This window comes from Bubalus bubalis, chromosome 4 (genome assembly GCF_019923935.1).
Source record: "Bubalus bubalis isolate 160015118507 breed Murrah chromosome 4, NDDB_SH_1, whole genome shotgun sequence".
Lineage (NCBI taxonomy): Eukaryota > Metazoa > Chordata > Mammalia > Artiodactyla > Bovidae > Bubalus > Bubalus bubalis.
Genome location: NC_059160.1, coordinates 21,204,094 through 21,226,684, shown reverse-complemented (window position 1 = coordinate 21,226,684; position 22,591 = coordinate 21,204,094). Strand labels below are relative to the sequence as shown.

General features: G+C 36.5%; 1 protein-coding gene and 3 pseudogenes across 1 annotated transcript; all 4 read left to right on the top strand.

Annotated features, from left to right (window-relative positions):
* Positions 1 to 449: 449 nt before the first annotated feature.
* LOC102394451 lies at positions 450 to 1,364 on the top strand (annotated as a pseudogene).
* Positions 1,365 to 8,483: 7,119 nt separating this feature from the next.
* LOC102394127 (taste receptor type 2 member 31-like) lies at positions 8,484 to 9,401 on the top strand. Its single transcript, XM_044940628.2, has one exon. It carries the CDS (start codon positions 8,484 to 8,486, stop codon positions 9,399 to 9,401), a length of 918 nt encoding a protein of 305 aa, XP_044796563.2.
* Positions 9,402 to 15,483: 6,082 nt separating this feature from the next.
* LOC102400854 lies at positions 15,484 to 16,393 on the top strand (annotated as a pseudogene).
* Positions 16,394 to 20,673: 4,280 nt separating this feature from the next.
* LOC102400523 lies at positions 20,674 to 21,474 on the top strand (annotated as a pseudogene).
* Positions 21,475 to 22,591: the final 1,117 nt, after the last annotated feature.

Below are 22,591 nucleotides of genomic sequence, written 5' to 3'. Positions count from 1 at the left end.
GATCGAGCTCCATCTAATAGTTTAGGCTTTCTCTGTACATTCTATGTGTTGATTTTTAAAATTTTGCTCACTAACAACTAAATTTGTTAAGTACAAATTATGGAGAGGTTAAAAAGGGAAAAGTTGCAACACAATATGTCCTTATTTCCATGCTGGCAAATGACATTTAATTTCTCCATTAAAATTATGAAGTAATCCATCCCATGGCAAGGACACAGAGTGCATAAAGAGGAGTCAATTTGAGTTGTTAGGGAATAGCAGTTATTTCATCAAGATAGCGGTGAGCTCTTCTATTAGCATATGCTAGTATTTTCCTGCTTGACATTGGTCACAGAAGTTAAAAGAAAGGAGAACTTCACTGCCCATTCAGAAATCAGCTGCACAAAGAATTTAAGGTCAGACTTGAAGGAATCACAACCGTGATATTAGAATAGGCTTTTTTTCTAGACATGATAACTTTATTATGGACCATTTTTTCCATCCTAGTATTAACAGAATTTGTTCTAGGAAATTTTGCCCATGGCCTCACAGCACTGGTGAACTGCATTGATTGGGTCAAGAGACAAAAGATCTCCTCAGCTGATGGGATTCTCACTGCTCTGGCAGTCTGCAGAATTGTTTTGCTCTGGGTAATGTTAATGAATTGGTACTTAGTTGTGTTGAATCCAGTTCTATATAGTTTAAAAGTAAGAATTATTGTTCATATTGCCTGGATAGTAAGCAGCCATTATAGCACCTGGCTTGCTACTAGTCTCAGCATATTTTACTTGTTGAAGATAGCCATTTCTCCAGCCTAATTTTTATTCACCTGAAGTGGAGTTAAAAGTGTCATGCACATAATACTCCTGGGAACTTCATTCTCCTTGGTTTTTCATGTTGCAGTGATATACAATGATGAGGCTATCCAGACAAATGAATACAAAGGAAACATTCCTCAGAAGAACATATTGAGGGGCAGTTTATGGCTTCCACATGTGACTCTGCTTATGCTAGGAAATCTCATATGCTTTACTATGTCCCTGACAGGTTTTCTGCTATTAACTGTTTCCCTGTGGAAACATCTCAAGAAGATGCAGCTCAGTGGTAAAGGATCTCCAGATTCTAGCACCAAAGTCCATATAAAAGCCATGTAAACTCTGATATCCTTTCTCTTGCTGTTTGCCATTCATTTCCTGGCTCTAATGGGATCCATTTGGAGTTTTAAAAGGCAGCAGAAGGAAACTGTCTTTTTGTTCTTTGAGGCTCTTGGATTCCTCTGTCCTTCAAACCACTCATGTATCCTGATTTGGGGAAACAGGAAGTTAACAAAGGCATTTCTGTCATTTCTGTGGCAGCTAAGGTGCTGACTGAGAGAAAAGAAATAGGTGGACATCATGTGTCTTCCAGCAAAAAAATAAGCTGATGGTGTTTGTAAAATTTTATACTTTCTGCTGCTTTTTCTAATGTGAATATAACTGAGTAATTTCCAAAGGTTAACATGCAAAGTCTTTTACTCAAGCTTATGATGAAAAGTATATATGTGAGTGTTTATGAATGCTATAAAACTGATGATAATATTATGATACCACTAACCAATATTTTTCAGATAAGCAATCTAATTTTACAAAATGATGTATAATTTCAGGGTTATGAAGCAATGTGTATTTCACATGTATATTCTATGCTATTATCTTCAAATGAAGTATTTATAATCTGTATTTATATCTTTTTAAGAATTGAGCTTATCTCAGGACATTATTGCTATTTTCCATTGAAATTAGTATCACAATGTGCTTAGCAAAGATGCCCGCAATAAAATTCAAATGTAACAAATATTTTTAGATTAAAGTTTATATATGTGTATAATTAACTGTATTAAGAATATGTGATTTTTACTAGTGGGGAACACATGTATACCTGTGGCGGATTCATTTTGATATTTGGCAAAACTAATACAATTATGTAAAGTTAAAAAAAAAAAACTTAGAAAAAATCAAATACTACAGTCAGGATGAAGAAGAAAAAATAATCATGATGTCTTCATAGCTGCTATATTTCACATGCAGTTAGGAAAATTATTTCTTAGAAGTTTCAAATTAAGAAGACCTCTTTTCAAGTTGAGATCTGGTGTCAAATTCAAGTTCAGTTTTCAGGACTTCCCTAGTGGTCCAGTGACTAGGACTCTGTGATCCCAAAACAGAGGGCCTGGGTTCCATTTCTGGTCAATGAACTACATCTAGCCTGCCACAACTAAGAGCACTCAAACCACAACTAAAGGTTTCACATGATCAAGGAAGATCTGAAGATCCCGCATGCTGCAACTAACACCCAGTGCAGCCAAATAAATATCTTTTTTTTAATTGCTCAGTTTTCCCCTAAACCAAAATTGGGCCTCTGAATTGTCAATCTTCTCCTCTATTTTGCTACCCAAAAATTCATTTTAAACTTCAGACAAAAGACTTAGGTCTTCCCAATCTTAAAAATACATTCAGTGTAAGAATAGTAAAAAAATTTATGATGCTTAATTCAGTGATCTTTCTGCATGTATTAGAATGGTGTCTATGATGTCTATGTCATAATTATAGGAAATGTCTTGAAGATCTGTTTTATTACAATCTTGTGGAAAATGATGAAATAGAAAGTGTGTTGACATATAGCAGGATTGATAGCAAGTTTCACTATAGGAAATAAATTTATAACCTTGTTCAACAACTGAATTTCTATGACTCTATTAATTCTTGGTATTATGATAGTGTAACAACACGGTCTAAATGTTAAGGTAAATCATTTCCACATCTGAATTACTATTTTTGATCATCTGTCTGCTTAGTGGAACATAAGTCTTATCATGTGAGGATCATGCTTATCCTGTTTTATGCTAACTTTCCAGGACATAAAAATCAGTCTACAGGAGAGTTTATATGAAAGATATTCTAATGATTATTTGGATAAAAAACAACTACATGAAAGCTGGAAACCAATGAAAATGAAACTCTTCACAAAATCTGCAGGTCACATGGATTTTCTAGTTTTGTTTCCTCAACATTTAATTGCTTCTACACAAATCTACACAATCTCAATTCCAGTTTCTGCATTAGAGTAGACAAATAGGTTCCAAAGCATAAAGTGACTCCAATTCAGTGTACATTTAATATTGTTCTTTAAGGGTACTGATATGTCTGAGCACACTTCTCTAGGTAGTTATCCAAGGAATCAGGCTGATCAGAAGTTGGTCATATTTAACATGTGGATCTGGACGATTGGGTGGAGTTTTCTCCATTCAAGAAAGCTGGGAGAAAAAAACATAGGGAGGACAGTCCCTGAGGAGAGTATTGGGGATGGGCCTAAAATACTGCACATTTTCACTTAAATAACATTGTTCAGGTTTTGATCACCTTGCCACAACCAAAGGTAAGGGAGGCTGGGAAATGTGCTCACTCTCTAGCCCAGAAATAAGAGAAGAACATGGAATTGAGGACATGGAAATGGGAGAGCCTTTAGTCACATTTCACTTGAAATAGCAACAAGTTACTGTAAAAGGAAAGATGTTCCTCCCTTTAGAAGCATGATGTATCTTCTTCATGTCATTTTGATAATATGCACACACACTTACATCAGTCTTGAGTTTTTTTCTATTTCTTCACAAATTCCAAAGAATTCAAGTTCACGCTTCATATCTTCATAAAGTCATAACTGACTCTGTACTATAGTACTTGTAGCCTCCTAATGTATATTTCCAGCCTAACTTGCTTACAGTTTTTGACTTGATACTACTATGATATTCTGTACTAATATTTCTAGCTATATTTCCTGGCACTTGGGTGTGCAATTTGAACTGTAAATAACTTCCTTACATTATTTCTATGTGTGTGTGTGTTAGTCACTCAGTTGTGTATGACTCTTTGTGACCCCATGGACTGTAACCCACCAGCCTCCTCTGTCAGTGGGACTTCCCAGCAAGAATATTGGAGTGGGTTGCCATTTCCTTCTCTAGGGGATCTTCCCAACCCAGGAATTGAATCCAAGTCTCCTGCATTGCAGGTAGATTCTTTACTGTTTGAACCACCACATTATTTCTATAAATGAAATTAAATCAACAAAATACTTTTTTAGGTAGAAGGATCTTATTGATGAGTGACAAATAAAGGCTGAGTCATATAATTTTTTCTAGCAATTCCTATTCAAAATCTAAAATATTTGCATTCAAATATGTGGCTCACAGGGCTTCCCAGGTGGTGCTAGTGGTAAAGAACCCGTCTGCCAATGGAGGAGACATAAAGACGTGGATTCAGTCTCTGGGTCAGGAAGATCCCCTGGAAGAGAGCATGGCATCCTACTCCAGTATTCTTGCCTGGAGAATTCCACTTACAGAGGAACTTGGTGGGCTACAGTCCATTAGTTTGCAAAGAGTTGGACATGACTGAAGTGACTTAGCATGCACTCAGCACATGTGGCTCAGAGGAGACGAAAGTACAAATTAGTGGAAACCAGTTTGTCTCATTTTTGCGTGTTTACACACTGACTTCACCGTTTTAGTCATTTTCAGAAATGGGAAACTGCACTGGTGTCAAGGATAAGTGGACGTTATTAATGTTTACTGTAGAAATTATATTGTAACTGAGTGTAAGTCATAAGAAAGATATTCATGAAGCTTTGTATCTGTTACAGAATTATTTGGTTTAACACTGAAATTTCAATATAAGTAGAATAAGCTACTCTTTTAGTGAAGATCTGAAACTATATCAAAGCAGAATTTTGGCTGTACTTTCTGGAATTATGATGAACACTTTAAAGAAGGCATCATAAATGGATTTCAGTCTGCAGCTGTTTGATCATAAAGTTTTCAGTGAAGCACAATATCACAATTTCATCAAAATGTCAATTGGAATTAAGGTCTCTTTCTGGCAGTGGCAACTTGGGTTAGGAGTGCTGAGAAATGGTCTCACTGGACCATTAAACTGTAAACTGCAAGTGGATCAAGAATGGGAACATCTCATCAGCAGATTTCATCCTTTTTTGCTTGGCTGTGGCCAAATTCATTCAACTGTGGGTAATTTACAGTGGGGCTTTTTCCACATCTGTATGCTACCAGAGTGGAGAAATAGCTCCAGAAAGAATGAAGAGGATGAGCCAAAGTGAAAACAATGCCCAGTTGTGGATGTGTCTGGTGATGAAACTAAAGTCCAGTGCTGTAAAGAACAAGATTATATAGGAACCTGGAATGTTAGGTCCATGAATCAAGGTAAATTGCAAATGGTCAAACAGGAGATGGAAAGAGTGAACATCGACATTTTAGAAATCAGTGAACGAAAATGGACCAGAATGGGCGAATTTAATGTAGATGACCATTATATCTATTAATGTGGGTAAGAATTCCTTAGGAAAAATGAAGTACCCTTCATAGTCAACAGAAGAGTCTGAAATGCCATACTTGGCTGCAATCTCAAAAGCAACAAAATGATCTCTTTGTTTCCAAGGCAAACCATTCAATAGCTGAGCAATCCAAGTCTATGCCCCAACCATTAATGCTGAAGAAGCTGAAGTTGAATGGTTCTATGAAGACTTACAAGACCTTCTAGAACTAACATGCCAAAAAGATATTCTTTTCATCATAGGGGATTAGAATGCAAAAGTAGGAAGTCAAAAGATACCTGGAGTAATGGGCAAGTTTGAACTTGGAGTACAAAATGAAGCAGGGCAAAGGCTAACAGAGTTTTACAAAGAGAACCCATTGGTCATAGCAAACACCCTCTTCCAACAACACAAGAGACAACTCTACACATGGACATCACCAGATGATCAATACCAAAATCATATTGATTATATTCTTTGCAGCCAAAGATGGAGAAGCTCTATATGGTCAGCAAAAACAAGACTGGGAGCTGACTGTGGCTCAGATCATGAACTCCTTATTGCCAAATTCAGACTTAAATTGAAGAAAGTAGGGAAAACCACTAGACCATTCAAGTATGACCTAAATCATATCCCTTATGATTATAAAGGTGAAGTGACAAATAGATTCAAGGGATTAGATCTGATAGAGTGCCTGAAGAACTATGAACAGAGGTTCATAACATTGTACAGGAGTGCAGCTCAGTTCATTTAGTCCCTCAGTCAAGTCCGACTCTTTGCAAACCCATGGACTACAGCATGCCAGGCTTCCCTGTCCATAACCAAACTCCAGAGCTTGCTCAAAGCATTCTTTATAGTCCAACTCTCACATCCATATATGATTACTGGAAAAACCATAGCTTTAACTAGATGGGCCTTTGTCAGCAAAGTAATGTCTCTGTTTTTTAATAGGTTGGTCATAACTTTTCTTTCAAGGAGCAAGTGTCTGTTAATTTCATGGCTGCAGTCACCATCTGCAGTGATTTTGGAGCACCCCAAAATAAAGTCTGTCACTGTTTCCATTGTTTCCCCATCTATTAGAGATGAACTGATGGGGCCAGATGCCATGATCTTAGTTTTCTTAATGTTGAGCTTTAAGCCAACTTTTTCACTCTCCTCTTTCACTTTCATCAAGAGGTTCTTAATTCTTCTTTGCTTTCTGCTGTAAGGGTGGTGTCATCTGCATATCTGAGGTTACTGATATTTCTCTTGGCAATCTTGATTCCAGCTTGTGCTTCATCCAGCCCAGAATTTCTCATGATGTACTCTGCATATAAGTTAAATAAGCAGGGTGACCAGATACAGCCTTGACGTACTCCTTTACCTATTTGGAACCAGTCTGTTGTTCCATGTCCAGTTCTAACTGTTGCTTCTTGACCTGTATACAAATTTCTCAAGAGGCAGGTCAGATGGTCTGGTATTGCCATCTCTTGAAGAATTTCCCACAGTTTATTTTGATCCACACAGTCAAAGGCTTTGGCATAGTCAATAAAGCAGAAGTAGATGTTTTTCTGGAACTCTCCTGCTTTTTTGATGATCCAGTGGATGTTGACAATTTGATCTCTGTTTCCTCTGCCTTTTCTAAATCCAGCTTGAACATCTGGAAGTTCACAGTTCACGTACTGTTGAAGCCTGGCTTGGGGAATCTTGAGCATTACTTTACTAGCGTGTGAGATGAGTGCAGTTATAGTAGTTTGAGCATTCTTTGGCATTGCCTTTCTTTGGGAACAAAATGAAAACCGACCTTTACCGGTCCTGTGGCCACTGCTGAGTTTTCCAAATTTGCTGGCATATTGATTGCAGCACTTTCACAGCATCATCTTTTAGAATTTTAAATAGCTGCACTGGAATTCCATCACCTCCACTAGTTTTGTTCATAGTGATGCTTCCTAAGACCCCCTTGACTTCACATTCCAGGATGTCTGGCTCCAGGTCACACCATCATGGTTATCTGGGTCATGAAGATCTTTTTTTGTATAGTTCTTCTATGTATTGTTGCCACCTCTTTTTAATATCTTCTGCTTCTGTTAGGTCCATACCATTTCTATCCTTTATTGTGCCCATCTTTGCATGAAATGTTCTCTTGGTATCTCTAGTTCTCTTGAAGTGATCTTTAGTCTTTCCCATTCCATTGTCTTCCTCTATTTCTTTGCATTGATCACTGAGGAAAGCTTTCTTATCTCTCCTGCTTTTCTTCGGAACTCTGCATTCAAATGGGTATATTTTTCCTTTTCTATTTTTCTGTTTGCATCCTTTCTTTTCTCAGTTATTTTTAAGGCCTCCTCAGACAACCATTTTGCCTTTTTGCATTTCTTTTCTTTTCTTTTGCATTTCTTTTCTTGATCACTACCTCCTGTACAATGGCATGAACCTCCGTCCATAGTTCTTCAGGCACTCTGTCACCTGATCTAATCCCTTGAATCTATTCTCACTTCCACTGTATAATTGTAAGGGATTTGATTTAGATCATACCTGAATGGTCTAGTGGTTTTCCTTACTTTCTTCAAATTAAGTCTGAATTCGGCAATAAGGAATTCATTATCTGAGTCACAGTCAGCTCCCGGTCTTATTTTTGTATTGGTTATCAGCAACCAATTTTTATTGTGTGTTGGTTTTCCTGGGGTCCCCAAGGAAATCGTAGATGTTTTTGATAAGAAAATCATGAATTCTTTCTTTGTAAATCTGGCATGTGTATTGGGTTTAAAAATTTTACTCACCAGCAACTAAATTTGTTGAACACAAATTATGGGGAGGTTAAATAGGGAAAAGTTGCAACACAATATGTTTTTATTTGCATGCTGGCAAATGAGAATTCTTATTTTGTTTCAACATCAGGTGAGAGATAACCCATCCCACAAATGTGAGTGCAAGGACACAGAGTGCATGAAGAGAAGTCAATATGAGCTGTTAGGTAATAGCAATTATTACATCAAGACAGGACTGAGCTCTTTCATTTACATATGCTGGTACTTTCCTGCTTGACATTGGTCACAGAAGTTAAAAGAAGCAAGAACTTCACTGCACATCCCCAAATCAACTGCCCAAAGAATTTAAGGTCAGAATATTGAAGGAATCACTACAGTGATACTAGACTTGGCTTTTTTTTTCTAGACATGATAGCTCTACTATCAACCGTTTTTTCCATCCTAGTAATAATACAATTTGTTCTGGGAAATTTTGCCAGTGGCTTCATAGCCCTGGTGAACTGCATTGCTTGGGTCAAGAGACAAAAGATCTCCTCAACTGATGCGATTGTCACTGCTATGGCAGTCTCCAGAATTGTTTTGCTCTGTGTAATGTTAATACATTGGTATTATATTTTGCTTCATCCAGCTTTATATAGTTTAAAAGTAAGAACTATTGTTCATGTTGCCTGGACAATAAGCAATCATTATAGCACCTGGCTTGCTACTAGCCTCAGTATATTTTATTTGTTGAAGATAGCCAATTTCTCCAGCCTAACTTTTCTTCACCTGAAGTGGAGAGTTAAAAGTGTAGTTCTCATGATGCTTCTGGGAACTTCATTCATTTTGGTTTTACAAGTTGTAGTTATAAGTGTAAGTGGGACTATGCAGAGAAGTGAATTTGAAGGAAACTTCACACGGAAGACCAAACTGAGGGATATTTTATGGCTTTCACATGTGACCCTGCTCATTCTAGGAAACCTCACACCCTTTACTATGTCCTTAATATCTTTTCTGCTACCAATCTTTTCCCTGTGGAAACATCTCATGAAGATGCAGCTCAATGGCAAAGGATTCCAAGATCCCTGTACGAAGGTCCATATAAAAGCCATGCAAACTGTCGTCTCCTTTCTCTTGCTATTTGCCTTTTACTTTCTGGTTCTAATCATATCAATCTGGAGGCCTAAAAAACTGCATGAGGAACCATTTCTTTTGCTTTTCCCAACAGTTGAAGTCATCTATCCTTCAGTCCACTCATTTATCCTGATTTGGGGAAACAGAAAGTTAACACAGGCCTTTCTGTTGTTTCTGTGGCAGCTGGGGTGCTGGCTGAAAGATAGGAAATAGATGGGCATCATGTGTCTTCTAGCAAAAAATGAGTGGATGGAGTCTGTGACATTTTATACTTTCTACTCCTTTCTTAATTCTGTACGTCATTGAGTAATACCCACAGGTTTACTTAGAAAAGTTTTTCACCAAAGCTTATCACAAAAAGTGTATTTGTGTGTGTGTTTAAGAAAATGGTGTTTACTTTACCATTAACTAAGATTTTTCAGGTAAGCAATATAATTTTACAAAATATTGTGCAATTGATCAGGATGATGAAGCATTGTGTTTTTCACATACATCCATTGTTTGGATGGTAATGACTCTGAATTTTGAATTACACACTGAGGATGTATGGATGTCAGATTTGGACTATAAAGAAAGCTGAGCACTGAAGAATTGATACTTCTGAACTGGGGTGTTGGAGAAGACTCCTGAGATTCCCTTGGACTTCAAGGATATCCAACCAGTCCATCCTAAAGAAAATCAGTCCTGAATATTCATTGGAAGGACTGATGCTGAAACTGAAACTCTAATACTTTGGCCACCTGATGGGAAGAGCTGACTCATTTGAAAAGACCCTGATGCCAGGAAATATCGAAGGCAGAAGGAGAAGGGGATAACAGAAGATGAGATGGTTGGATGGCATCACCAACTCAATGGACATGAGTTTGAGTAAGCTCTGGGAGTTGATGATGGACAGGGAAACCTGGCGTGCTGCGGTCCTTGGGGTCGCAAAGAGTTGGACACGACTGAGTGACTGAAGTGAACTGAACTGATGTATGTTTGGGATAGATAATATTTCATCATTCATTCTTACTTCATAGTCAATAGAGAGTAATTAGAAGTGTTGTTAGGAAAGGAGAATCACCTTAAATTCAAAAGCGGTAAATATTTTGTGTATATTATATATGGAAAAGGCACTTTCACTGAAGAATATTAGATTTTTATAAGTAGGCTAAAACCTTAGAAAAAAATGAAGTCCTATGATAGGGGTGAGCTTCCCTGGTAGGTCAGACAGTAAAGAATCTCTCTGCAATGCAGAGAGACCCACGTTTGATCCTTGGGTCCAGAAAATCACCTGGAGAAGGAAACGGCAACCCACTCCAGTATTCTCGGCTGCAGAATTCCATGGACAGAGGAGCCTGGTGGGTCCCAGTCCATGGGGTCACAGAGTCAGACACGACTGACTGACTAACACTTCCATGATAGGGGTGAAGAAGAAAAAAATAATCATGACTTGTTTTTAATGCTGTAGCATTATCACACTCAGAAAAATAATTTCCTACAATTTTTGTATTATGATTAAACTATATAATGAAATATTAATACATGTAATATATAACAGAAATTTTGTACCTTAGAGAATTTTTGTACTGTGTATCAGTATACATATATAGGAATGTCCCTGTCATTGTTGTTCTGAGTAACTAGAATTAAGACTGGATTTCCATCATTGGTAAGATGGATATAATAGAATGCTGGTATAAAAGAATGTTATACAGGAATAAAACAAAAAGTAGAGATGCTGCTGCTGCTGCTGCTGCTAGTCGCTTCAGTCATGTCCAACTCTGTGCGACCCCATAGACGGCAGCCCACCAGGCTCCTCCATCCATGGAATTTTCCAGGCAAGAGTACTGGAGTGGGGTGCCATTGCCTTCTCTGAGAATTTATATCACAAAAAAATCAACAAATTAGAGCTATATAGATAGTAATGCACATTGGAAATTGAGGAGAAATATCAAGATTAAAAAATTCACTGGAATTCCAGACATACAAAGTTAAAAAATAGGTCAACTGGATAGTTTTCTGAAGTAAAATAAATTAGTGATTACTGTAACAATTGGGAGTGTATGGAAGGTGGAGAGAGAAGAGAAATAGTATCAATAGAAAGGAATATATGGGGGAGGGTCTAGATACGTGGCAAAATTCTGTATTATGAGTCAAATGTGAAAGGGGTATTAACACTATAATTTTTTGATTCCTATGCATTTGTGTTTCCTTTTAATCTCTATAGGTATTATGTTTTACAATAATGAATATGTGTAGAAAGCAGAAAAAGAAATTATTAAAAATAATATTAACCTGAAACCACATATGCTCATAGATACCACTGTAATTAGAGTTCTTGTTGACTAAAGAGAAATACAGGGTTATGGTAGTATGAACCCTGAGTTAAAATTTAAACATAATTTTAATTAATAAAAAAAATGAAGACATGATACAAGAATTATAAATCCACATTATTCATGCTTTTTAAAAAATTATTAATTTTAATTTAAGGATAATTGCTCCACAATATTGTGTTGGTTTCTGCCATGCATCAGCATGAATCAGCCATAGGTATACATGTGTTTTCTCCTTCTTGAACCTTCCTTCCAGCTCCCATTAAAATCTCAAATTCAAAATATCTTAGTTTTCCTAGACACTTTTGTTTTCAAATATCCACTCACTCCCTGGTGGTGGTAGTAGTAAAAGAATCTGCCTGCCAATGCAGGAGATTCAAGAGACATGGGTTCAGTCCCTGGGTTGGGAAGATCCCCTGGAGTAAGGAATGGCAACCCACTTCTGTATTCTTGCCTGGAAAATCCCATGGACAGAGGAGCCTGATGGGCTACAGTCCATGGTGTTGCAGGAAGTTGGACACAACTGAGCACACACAGACACACACACACATTTTGAGGGCAAAATTTAGTGAATTTCCTATGAACTAAACCTAGTTATAAAAAATATGATAGTTTATCTTAAAATTAAATAACAATTTTGTGCTTCCATCCATAATCAATCACACAACTAAGAATGTGTGTGCATGTGTATGTGTATGCACACGTGTGTTGATGCGTATGTTTTGTTGTTATAAATTTTTTAGTTCCTTGTTAGAGAAAAAAAGACATAGAAAGGTAAATTTGTTACAACTCAATACACGTTGAGTAGAATGTTTGAAAATGTTTGTGCATATGTTGTTGTACTTTGACTGCTTAATAAATTACCTAGATTTAATCACAGTAACTTGAAATATAAATAAGCAGGTGAGAGAACTTAGCTTGCTAATGATGGTATTAAAATATGAAAGAAGATTGTATAGTGTATTATTGTATATATATTTTTTCATTTCCATATGAAAATTCAATAAAAATAAAGTACCGTTTGAGGTAACTTTAGCCATAATTGTCAGAATGTAAGTAAAGGGAAAAAACAGCAAGTAAATCATTAAAGTATGTCAGTTTGACGTTGTTCTTGATGACGTAGTAGGTAAAGATAGTCTTTCATGCTAGCTCTGATGCTGAGAAAGATTGAAGTACCTAATAGGAAAGACTGGCTAGTGTTCACCCGTCACAGTGAATTTTGCCACTTTGAAAGCTGGATGATATCACATCTATCAGAGTTCTCCCATTTCACTGCTGACATCATCATCATCACGAAATATGTCATTTAGTGATGCTTATAAATGTAACTTGGACAGTATCTAAGTAATTTCCTAAAGATTAACATTGTCTTTGGAGAAGGCAATGGCACCCCACTCCAGTACTCTTGCCTGGAAAATCCCATGGATGGAGGAGCCTGGTGGGCTACAGTCCATGAGGTCAGTAAGAGTCGGACACAACTGGGTGAATTCACTTTCCCTTTTCCCTTTCATGCACTGGAGAAGGAAATGGCAACCCACTCCAGTGTTCTTGCCTGGAGAATCCCAGGGACGGGGGAGCCTGGTGGGCTGCCTTCTATGGGGTCACACAGAGTCGGACACGACTGAAGCGACTTAGCAGCAGCAGCAGCAACATTGTCTTAGCCTAGTAAAGAGAAAAATTTAAGTCAAAATGAGTATATTTATAAATTAATTTTTTTAGTTTAAAATGTATTACTTGCACAAATTATTTCATTTACTAAATTAAATTCCTCTAATAAAAAAGATAAAGTAAATAACCTTTACAAGCAAGCTCTTAACAGAGGGCTTTAGAGTGTACTCCAGTATTCTTGCCTGAAGAATCCCATGGACAGAGGGCTACGGTCCGTAGGGTCGCAAAGAGTTGGACATGACCGAAACGACTGAGCACACGTAGCAAGCATATAGCATGGTGTCACTGTCATTGATGTACTATAGTTTGCTCATGTGAACGGTGTTTTGAGATCAAGTTTTGTTCCTTGACTTTCCCCATAATGACAGACAAGCTGTTATCCGAGGAAAGTTACTCACATTATCTCTAGTAAATGAGGTTTTTTGCAAATATGATGTCAAAGACAAGAATATTTATAATATATAGGGATATATCTAGCAAATGCTGATTACTATTATTATAATCATCAAAATGAAGATTATTCTGGTAAAAATAGGATGTTTCCTTTAAACTTCAATTACTGAGATTCACTTGTACGAGTTTTTTTTTAATTTAAATTTATTTATTTTAATTATTATGAATTATTTTCAGTTGCTTCACCTAGACCAAGTTGAATTATTGTTACTTTTTACGTGTTTTCTTCTTTGGCTCTATAGTCAATTGAGGCTGCTGATTACAAAGATGATGATAAAATTTCATTCCTAAAATCACAATTTTAATTCTGAAAAATGGCTCTTAGAAACTCCTACTTGGGGGTTTTCATGTTTTTTAAAATTAGTTTAGGGAACTCAGAGGTGAAACTTTGGTAGAGAATCTTTCCTGATCACCATTTAAGTAAACCAAATTCTATTCTTTCACACATATTATAACAAAATATTACATCAGACATTACAATAAAAGAAGAAATAATCACTCTTTGTTGGCAGGAAAATCACATACTAAGTCATTTTAAAGGAATTGAAATGTTTTTCACAATGTTAGCTAGGGACCAGTGTGATAATAGAAGCTGGCATTTATTGGAATGGAAAGGAAACCACAATAAAAACAGAAAAGTACTTCAAAACTACTAGTTTTCAACCCATTAATCATCAGTAGTGGTATTTGGGATGGGAGTTTTTTTTCACTCAGAAGAAATGTGAAGCATACAAGATAAGGACTCTATTTTTTTTTAATCTATGAAATCCATAGTTGGCATTTGGGGAAATGCATTGATTCGAATAATGAACTGAAGCAACTGGGAAGACACCGGAAAATCAACTTCATTAACCTCATTCTCACTAGCTTACCCATAACTAGGATATATTTCTTAATCTTAGTACTGATTGATTAATATCTACTTTGATGCTCTGTGCAGAGCTACATAACACTGGTCAAACAGGAAAAAATAATATTCAATTTTGTGTAATGATCCACCACTTGAGTGTCTTGTTTGACATACGCCTCAACATCTTCTCTTTCCTGAAGATAGCTACTTTTTCCCATCCTCTTATTCTGTGGTTAAAGTGGCAGCTTTTGTAATTTCAAGGCAGACTCAGAAAGTATTTCAATTTAGTTTCCTAAAATGAGAGCTAGATCTCATAGTGCATGGATTCAGGAATAGAACTCAGTTCCTGGGTGACTAAAAATAGTAGCAATTGTCCAATATTGCCCACTTATTCAGCTCTCCAATTCCACCCTTTATTCCACATGTAAAATTTACAAATAGATCCTGATTCTGTCTAAAAAAAGAAAGTTTCCAACACTATAGTAGATGTCTGTTTTGCATTACAAATCACCTCAAGATCCTAATGATTATCCTGATAATGTAGAGCATAATTATGATCAAGCTTGATCAAATTATTTAAGCTTTCACTGTGCATCCTCTGCACTGGGTTTCAAAGTTTTCCTCACTAACAACAAAAGTTGATGAACACAAATTATGAAGAGGTAGACAGGGGAAATTTTGTAAAACGATGAGTCCTTATTTGCATCTGGCAAATGAGAATTCATAGTTTACTTCAAAGTCACTTATGAAGTAATCCATCCCATAGTAGGGCACAAAGTATATGAAGAGAGCTAATTTGAGCTGCTAGGGAATAGCAGTGTTTTTCACCGAGATGTCATTGAGCTCTTCCAATATTATTGCCTGGTGCTTTTCTGCTTGACATTCATCACAGAGTTTGAAAGAAATAAGAACTTCACTGCACAACCAGAAATCAACTTCATAAAGAATTTAAGGTCAGAATATTGAAGGAATCGCAACAGTGACATTAGACTTGGATTTTTTAGACATGATAACTTTAGTATCGAGCATTATTTCCATTCTAATGGTGACAGAATTTGTTCTGGGAAATTCTGTGAATGGTTTCATAGCACTGGTGAACTGCAATGACTGAACAAAAACTCTCCTCAGCTGATGGGATTCTCACTGCTCTGGCAGTCTGCAGAATTGTTTTGCTTTGGACAATATTAATAAATTGGTATGCAACTAGGTATAATCCAGCTCTATATAGTTTAAGAATTGTTATCTGTGTTGCCTGGACAGTAAGCAACCATTTTAGTAACTGGCTTGCTACTAGCCTCAGTATATTTTATTTGTTCAAAATAGCTAATTTCTCCAGCCTAATTTTTCTTCACCTGAAGTGGAGAGTTAAAAGTGTAGTTCTCATGATGATGTTGGGGACTTCAGCGATTTTGTTTTTTCAAGTTGCAGTGTTAAGTATAGATGAGACTATTCAGACAAGTGAATATGAAAGAAACATCACTGAGAAGACCAAATTAAGGGACATTTTACACCTTTCAAATATGACCCTGCTCACACTTACAAACTTCATACCCTTCACTATGTCCCTGATATCTTTTCTGCTGCTAATCTTTTTCCTGTGGAAACATCTCAGGAAGATGCAGCTCAACGGCAAAAGATCCCAAGATCCCAGCACCAAAGTCCACATGAAAGCGATGCAAACTGTTATCTCCTTTCTTTTCCTGTTTGCCACTTACACGCTGACTGTAATTTTAACAATTTGGAATTCTAATGAGCTGCAGAAGGAACTGGTCCAAATGCTTTTCCAGGCTCTTGCAATCACCTATCCTTCAATACACTCATTTATCCTGATTTGGACAAACAGGAAATTAACACAGACCTTTCTGTCGTTTCTGTGGCAGCCAAGATGCTGGCTAAAAGTAAAAGGAACTAGGTAGAGACATATGTCTTCTTACAGAAAATTAAAGGATAAAGTCTGTTACATTTTATACTTTCTTCTGCTTTTTGAAAAAATGTGTTATAATTGAGTAAATATCCAAAGGTTTACCTGGAAAAGTCTTTTACCCAAGCTAAGAACAAAAAGTGTCTTTGTGTGTGTTTATGAAAAATATAAGAAAGATGATAAAATTGCATTCTAAGTGACTTCATTCATGTCCGACTCATTGAGACCCTGTGGACTGTAGCCCGCCACGCTTCTCTGTCTCTGGATTTTGCAGGCAAGAATACTGGAATGGGTTGCCATTTCCTTCTCCAGGGGATCTTTCCAACCCACAGATTGAATCCTAGTCTCCTGCATCTCCTGAAATGGCAAGTGGGTTCTTTACCATTAGCACCATCTAGGAAGTCCTGATAACAATATTACCATACTATTAACCAATATATTTCAGATAAGCATTCTAACTGTACAAAATATTATGTGAAATTCTTCAGAATTATGAAGCAATGTGTGTTTCACCTACATATTCTATGTTATCACCTTCTAATTGAAAAATTTATGATCTACAGTTATGAATTTTAAAGAACTGACAACTTAGGAATTCATCTTTATTTTCACTCTAGTACCATGGTGTGTTTAGATTCTATTGTTTGAGCTTCCAATCGTTTGGATGGTAATAACCTTCAATTCTAGATCATACATTTAGGATACATATTTGAGATAGATGTTACTCCATCATCACTTACTTCCATCCATCACTTACTTTATGGTTATTCGAGAGTAATTAGCAACATTGTTAGGAAAAGATGCTCACAATAAAATTCAAGAATAACAATCATATTTAGATAAATTTTACATATTTGTACAATCAACTCTATAAAGGACTATCAAAAATCAGTTCTGTTATTTGGATGAAGAAGAAAATATTAATCATGGCTTGTTTTCAGAGCTGGTATATTTCCACATGCACTAAGGAAAGTCACTTTTTACAATTTTTAACTAAGAAGACATGTTGAAATGGAGATCTGATGTCAGATTATTCATTTTCCCCCTAAACCACCTGGGGCTTCCTCTGAAATGCTCATCATCTCTTCCATTTTGCTGCCTAAAAATTCCTTTTTACCTTGAGACAAGAAGACACAGATCTTCCCTATCTTAAAAATACATTCCGTATAAGAAAAGTAAAAAAATTTTGCTATATGATTGAATGGCTTTTCTGCATGTATTAAAGTAGTATCTATGCTGTCTATGTAATAATTATAGGAAATGTCTTCAAGATCTGTTTTATAACAATCTCATGGAAAATGATGAAATAGAAAAAGTGTTTTGACATGATATTGATAACAATTTTCACTAGAGGAAAGAAATGTATAATGTTGCTCAACAACTGAATTTACATGTCTACATTAATTCTTAATTGTAAAAGTATAAGAACATGATCTAAACTTAAGGTAAGTCATTTCCACAGTGCTTGTTCATTGTGACTTATTAATCCACACTGACTTATTCATTCTTTTTAATTATCTCTCTGTCCTAGGACAATGTAAATCCTACAATGTGGGGATCATGTCTATCCTGTTTCCTACCCTATCCTTGGACATAAAAAAACAGTCTATAGAAGAGTTCATCCAAATGATATTCTAGTCACTAAATGGATGAATAAACTATGAGGGCTGAAAACCAATGAAAATGAAACCAATTACAAATTCTGCTGGTCGCATGGATTTCCTAGTTCTCTTTCCTCACCATTCAATTGCCTCTACGAAATCTACACAGTCTCCATTTCAGTTTCTGAATTAAACTGAGTAGACAAACTGCTGCCACAAATAGGCTCTCACACATAAAGTGACTCAAACACAGTGCACATTTCATTTTGCCCTTTGAAGAGGACTGATATGTCTGAGCGGTCTTCTTTAGGCAGTTGAATAATAGGAATCAGGCCAACCAAGTTTACCATCTTTATCATGCGGTCTCTAAGATTGCTTGGGATTATTTTCATATGAGAAAGCTGGGAGAAAAAGGCGTGGGGCATACTGTCCATGGGGAAGATTTTGGAATGGGCCTAAAAAGGGTGGACATAATTTTCACTTACATGACATTGTTCAGATTTTGATCAGCTTGCCACAATCATCTGTTAGGGGAGCGGGAAATGTGGTCACTCTCTAGCCCAGAATGAAGAACATGGACTTGAGATGGTGGAAGTGGGAGGGCACTTAGTTATATTGCAATTAAAATAGCAACAAGTCACTGTAAAAGACATTTCTCCATTAAGAAGCATGGTGTAGTTTGTTCATGTCATTTTGATAATATCTACATGCCTTTATATTTGTCTTGAGTTCTTTTTTTCTATTTCTTCATCAACTGCAAAGAATTCAAGTTCACCCTACATGTTTGTACCTTCATAAAGTCATGCCTTTTGAGAAATTTGTATGCAGGTCAGGAAGCAACAGTTAGAACTGGCCATGGAACAACAGACTGGTTCCAAATAGGAAAAGGAGTTCCTCAAGGCTGTATATTGTCACCCTGCTTATTTAACTTCTATGCAGAGTACATCATGAGAAATGCTGGGCTGGAAGAAGCACAAGCTGGAATCAAGATTGCCGGGAGAAATATCAATAACCTCAGATATGCAGATGACACCACCCTTATGGCAGAAAGTGAAGAGGAACTCAAAAGCCTCTTGATGAAAGTGAAAGAGGAGAGTGAAAAAGTTGGCTTAAAACTCAACATTCAGAAAACGAAGATCATGGAATCTGGTCCCATCACTTCATGGGATATAGATGGGGAAACAGTGGAAACAGTGTCAGACTTTATTTCGGGAGGCTCCAAAATCACTGCAGATGGTGACTGCAGCCATGAAATTAAAAGACACTTGCTTCTTGGAAGGAAGGTTATGACCAACCTGGGTAGCATTTTCAAAAGCAGAGACATTACTTTGCCAACAAAAGTCGATCTAGTCAAGGTTATGGTTTTTCCAGGGGTCATGTATGGATGTGAGAGTTGGACTGTGAAGAAAGCTGAGCACCAAAGAATTGATGCTTTTGAACTTTGGTGTTGGAGAAGCCTCTTAAGAGTCCCTTGGACTGCAAGGAGATCCAACCAGTCCATTCTGAAGGAGATCAGCCCTGGGATTTCTTTGGAAGGACTGACGCTAAAGCTGAAACTCCAGTACTTTGGCCACCTCATGCAAAGAGTTGACTCATTGGAAAAGACTCTGATGCTGGGAGGGATTGGGGGCAGGAGGAGAAGGGGACGACAGAGGATGAGATGGCTGGATGGCATCACTGACTCGATGGACGTGAGTCTGAGTGAACTCCGGGAGTTGGTGATGGACAGGGAGGCCTGGTGTGCTGCGATTCATGAGGTTGCAAAGAGTTGGACACGACTGAGCGACTGAACTTAATTGAAAGTCATAGCTGATTGTGCATTGTAGTACTTGTAGCTTCTTCATGTGTTTTGCCTGTCTATTCTGTTTGTAATTTCTGACTTAGCTAGTATAATGTTCTGTTCTAATGTTTCCAGTTAATTTTCCTAGGACTTGGGTGTGAAATGTGAACTATTCATAATTTCTTTATTCCTATAAATTATATATAATCAACAAAATTCTTGACAGAAGGATCCTATTGATGTATGGTGAATAAAGTCTGAGCTATATAATTTTTTTCTAGCAATTTTTACTCAAAATCTAAAATATTTGCATTCAAATATATGACTCAGGGGAGATAAAAGCACAAATTAGTGGAAACCAGTTCTCTCATATTTGTGTTTACATAGCTGAATCATCCTTTTAGTCTTAGCATAAATGGGAAATTGCAGCTGGCATCAAGGATAAATGGACATTATTAATGTTTACTCTGGAAATTATATAGCTACTGACTGTAAGCCATAAAAAAGGTATTCATGAAGCTTTGCATCTGTTAACAGGACAATTTGATGTAGCACTGGAAATACAGTATAAGTAGAATAGACTACTCTTTCTATGAATATCTTCACAACTAAATCACATTGCAGAATTTTGACTGTTCTTTTTGAAATTATGATGAAAACAGTAAAGAAAGCATCATTAACGTTTGTAAGTCTACAACTGTTTTACCATAAAGCTGTCAGTGAAGCACAATAAGGGAAATATTTTAATACAAATGTCAGTTGGAATGAAGGGCTCTTTCTACTAGTGGCAACAGGAGAACTCATCTTAGGAGTGCTGAGAAATGGGTCAAGAACAGGAAAGTCTCATCAGCTGGTTTCATCCTTACCTGCTTAGCTGTGGACAGAATCATTCAAATGTGGGTAACACTATTGGGTTCATTTACAGCGGGGCTATTTTCACATCTGTATGCTACCAGCAAACTAGCAAAGGTGATTACTCTTTTTTGGGCACTAATGAATCATTTAACTACCTGGTTTGCTAACCCCTAAGTGTGTTCCATTTCTTTAAGATAGCTAATTTCTCTAATTTCTTCTTCACATGGCTGGAGTGGAGAAGGAACAGAGTGATTCTTATACTTTTCCTGGGCTCTTTGCTCTAACTGTTTATTAACCTCTTAATGCTCTTGGTGAATTGTGAATGAATAGCTATAGAGAGCCTGAAAGAAACACAGCTTTGCATTTAGATGCAAATAAAATTTTCTATCTTAGACGCCTTATTCTTCTTAGCTTGACCTATGTTATCCATTTTCATCTCTCTCTGGCCTCTTTGTGCTTTCATTTTTCTCCTTGGTGAGACACACCAAGAATTTCCAACTCAACCTGAATGGCTCAGAAGACACCAGCACAGAGGCCCATAAAAAGACCATGAAAAGGGTGACAACCTTCCTCTTCCTGTTCATCATTTACTTTTTCCACTCTATTAGGGAGCTGGATCTTTCTTAAGGTACAGCAGTATCAAGCCATGATGTTTGTCATGAAGACTTCAACTGTCTTCATCTTGGGTCCTCTTATGTTTTAATTTTGGGAATTAGCAAGCTAAGAAAGATCACCTTGAGTTTAATTTTGAATCTTATATTCTCTTTGAGAAAATCAAGATCATTAGTTTCATGGACAGAATTTAAATGTACTTTATGTATTCTAGAGAAAATGCCTTAATGGAAGAACTTGTAGATTCATTTTCAATTTTAACATATCTTTCATCAGGTCCATTTAGGACCTTTCATCAGGTCCTTGTAAGGTTTCCCTTACAACCAGTCATTAATTAATTATATTTTCTCAAAGTGTTTTGAAACAATGTTTGATTAAAGGAAATATGCCTGCTATAATAACATTTGCTGGTAACAAAAAAAGTATTTGAGAGTTTAAGAAAGAGATTAAAAATATGTAATGGAATAGTAATATATATAATACCAGTTCAGTTCAGTCACTCAGTTGTGTCTGATTCTGTGACCCCATGGACTGCAGCACACCAGGCCTCCCTGTCCATCACCAACTCTCAGTTTACTCAAACTCATGTCCATTGAGTCAGTGACACCATCCAACCATCTCATCCTCTGTCGTCTCCTTCTCCTCCTGCCTTTCATCTTTCCCAGCATCAGGACTTTTCCAATGAGTCAGCTCTTCACATCTGGTAGCCAAAGGATTGGAGTTTCAGCTTAGCATCAGTCCTTCCAATGAGTATTCAGGACTGATTTCCAATGTGATATAAATAAATGTGTATGAAATCACATCATAGAAAGCAAAAAGAGTAAAATAATTTTTAAAATTAAACATCAATTCAAAATTGGAATAGGAAAAGGATTTTAAAATGTTATGTGGAATAATTTTCATATAAATATAATTGTAAAATTACTCTCACATTACAAATTTTGTAAAGAATATGAAGCAATGAGAATTTTCATACTCTATTCTTAGGATTATACAGTAGTCCAATTACTTTGGCCAGTAATATGACACTGTTTTAGTAAGATGAAGATAAATATGCTGACTCAGTAATTTTGTACCTTAGAGAATCTTTGTACCTCTACATCAAGATACACATACAGAAATGTGCATATCGCTATTGTCCTGAGTGGCTAGAATTGAGATGTCACCAAAGTTTCCATCATTGATAAATTGGGTACTATAGAATACTGGTATAATAGAATACTATACATCAATGAAATGAAAAAATAGAGCTATATGTTTTTAATTGAATTTATATAACAAAAAATCAACAAATCAGAGCTATATAGATAATAATGCACATAGGAAATTGAGGGGAAATATCAAG

What these genes read in the sequence shown, in the direction of transcription:
- LOC102394127 (XM_044940628.2), top strand. Translation starts at nt 8,484, where the DNA reads ATGATAGCTCTACTATCAACCGTTTTTTCCATCCTAGTAATAATACAA.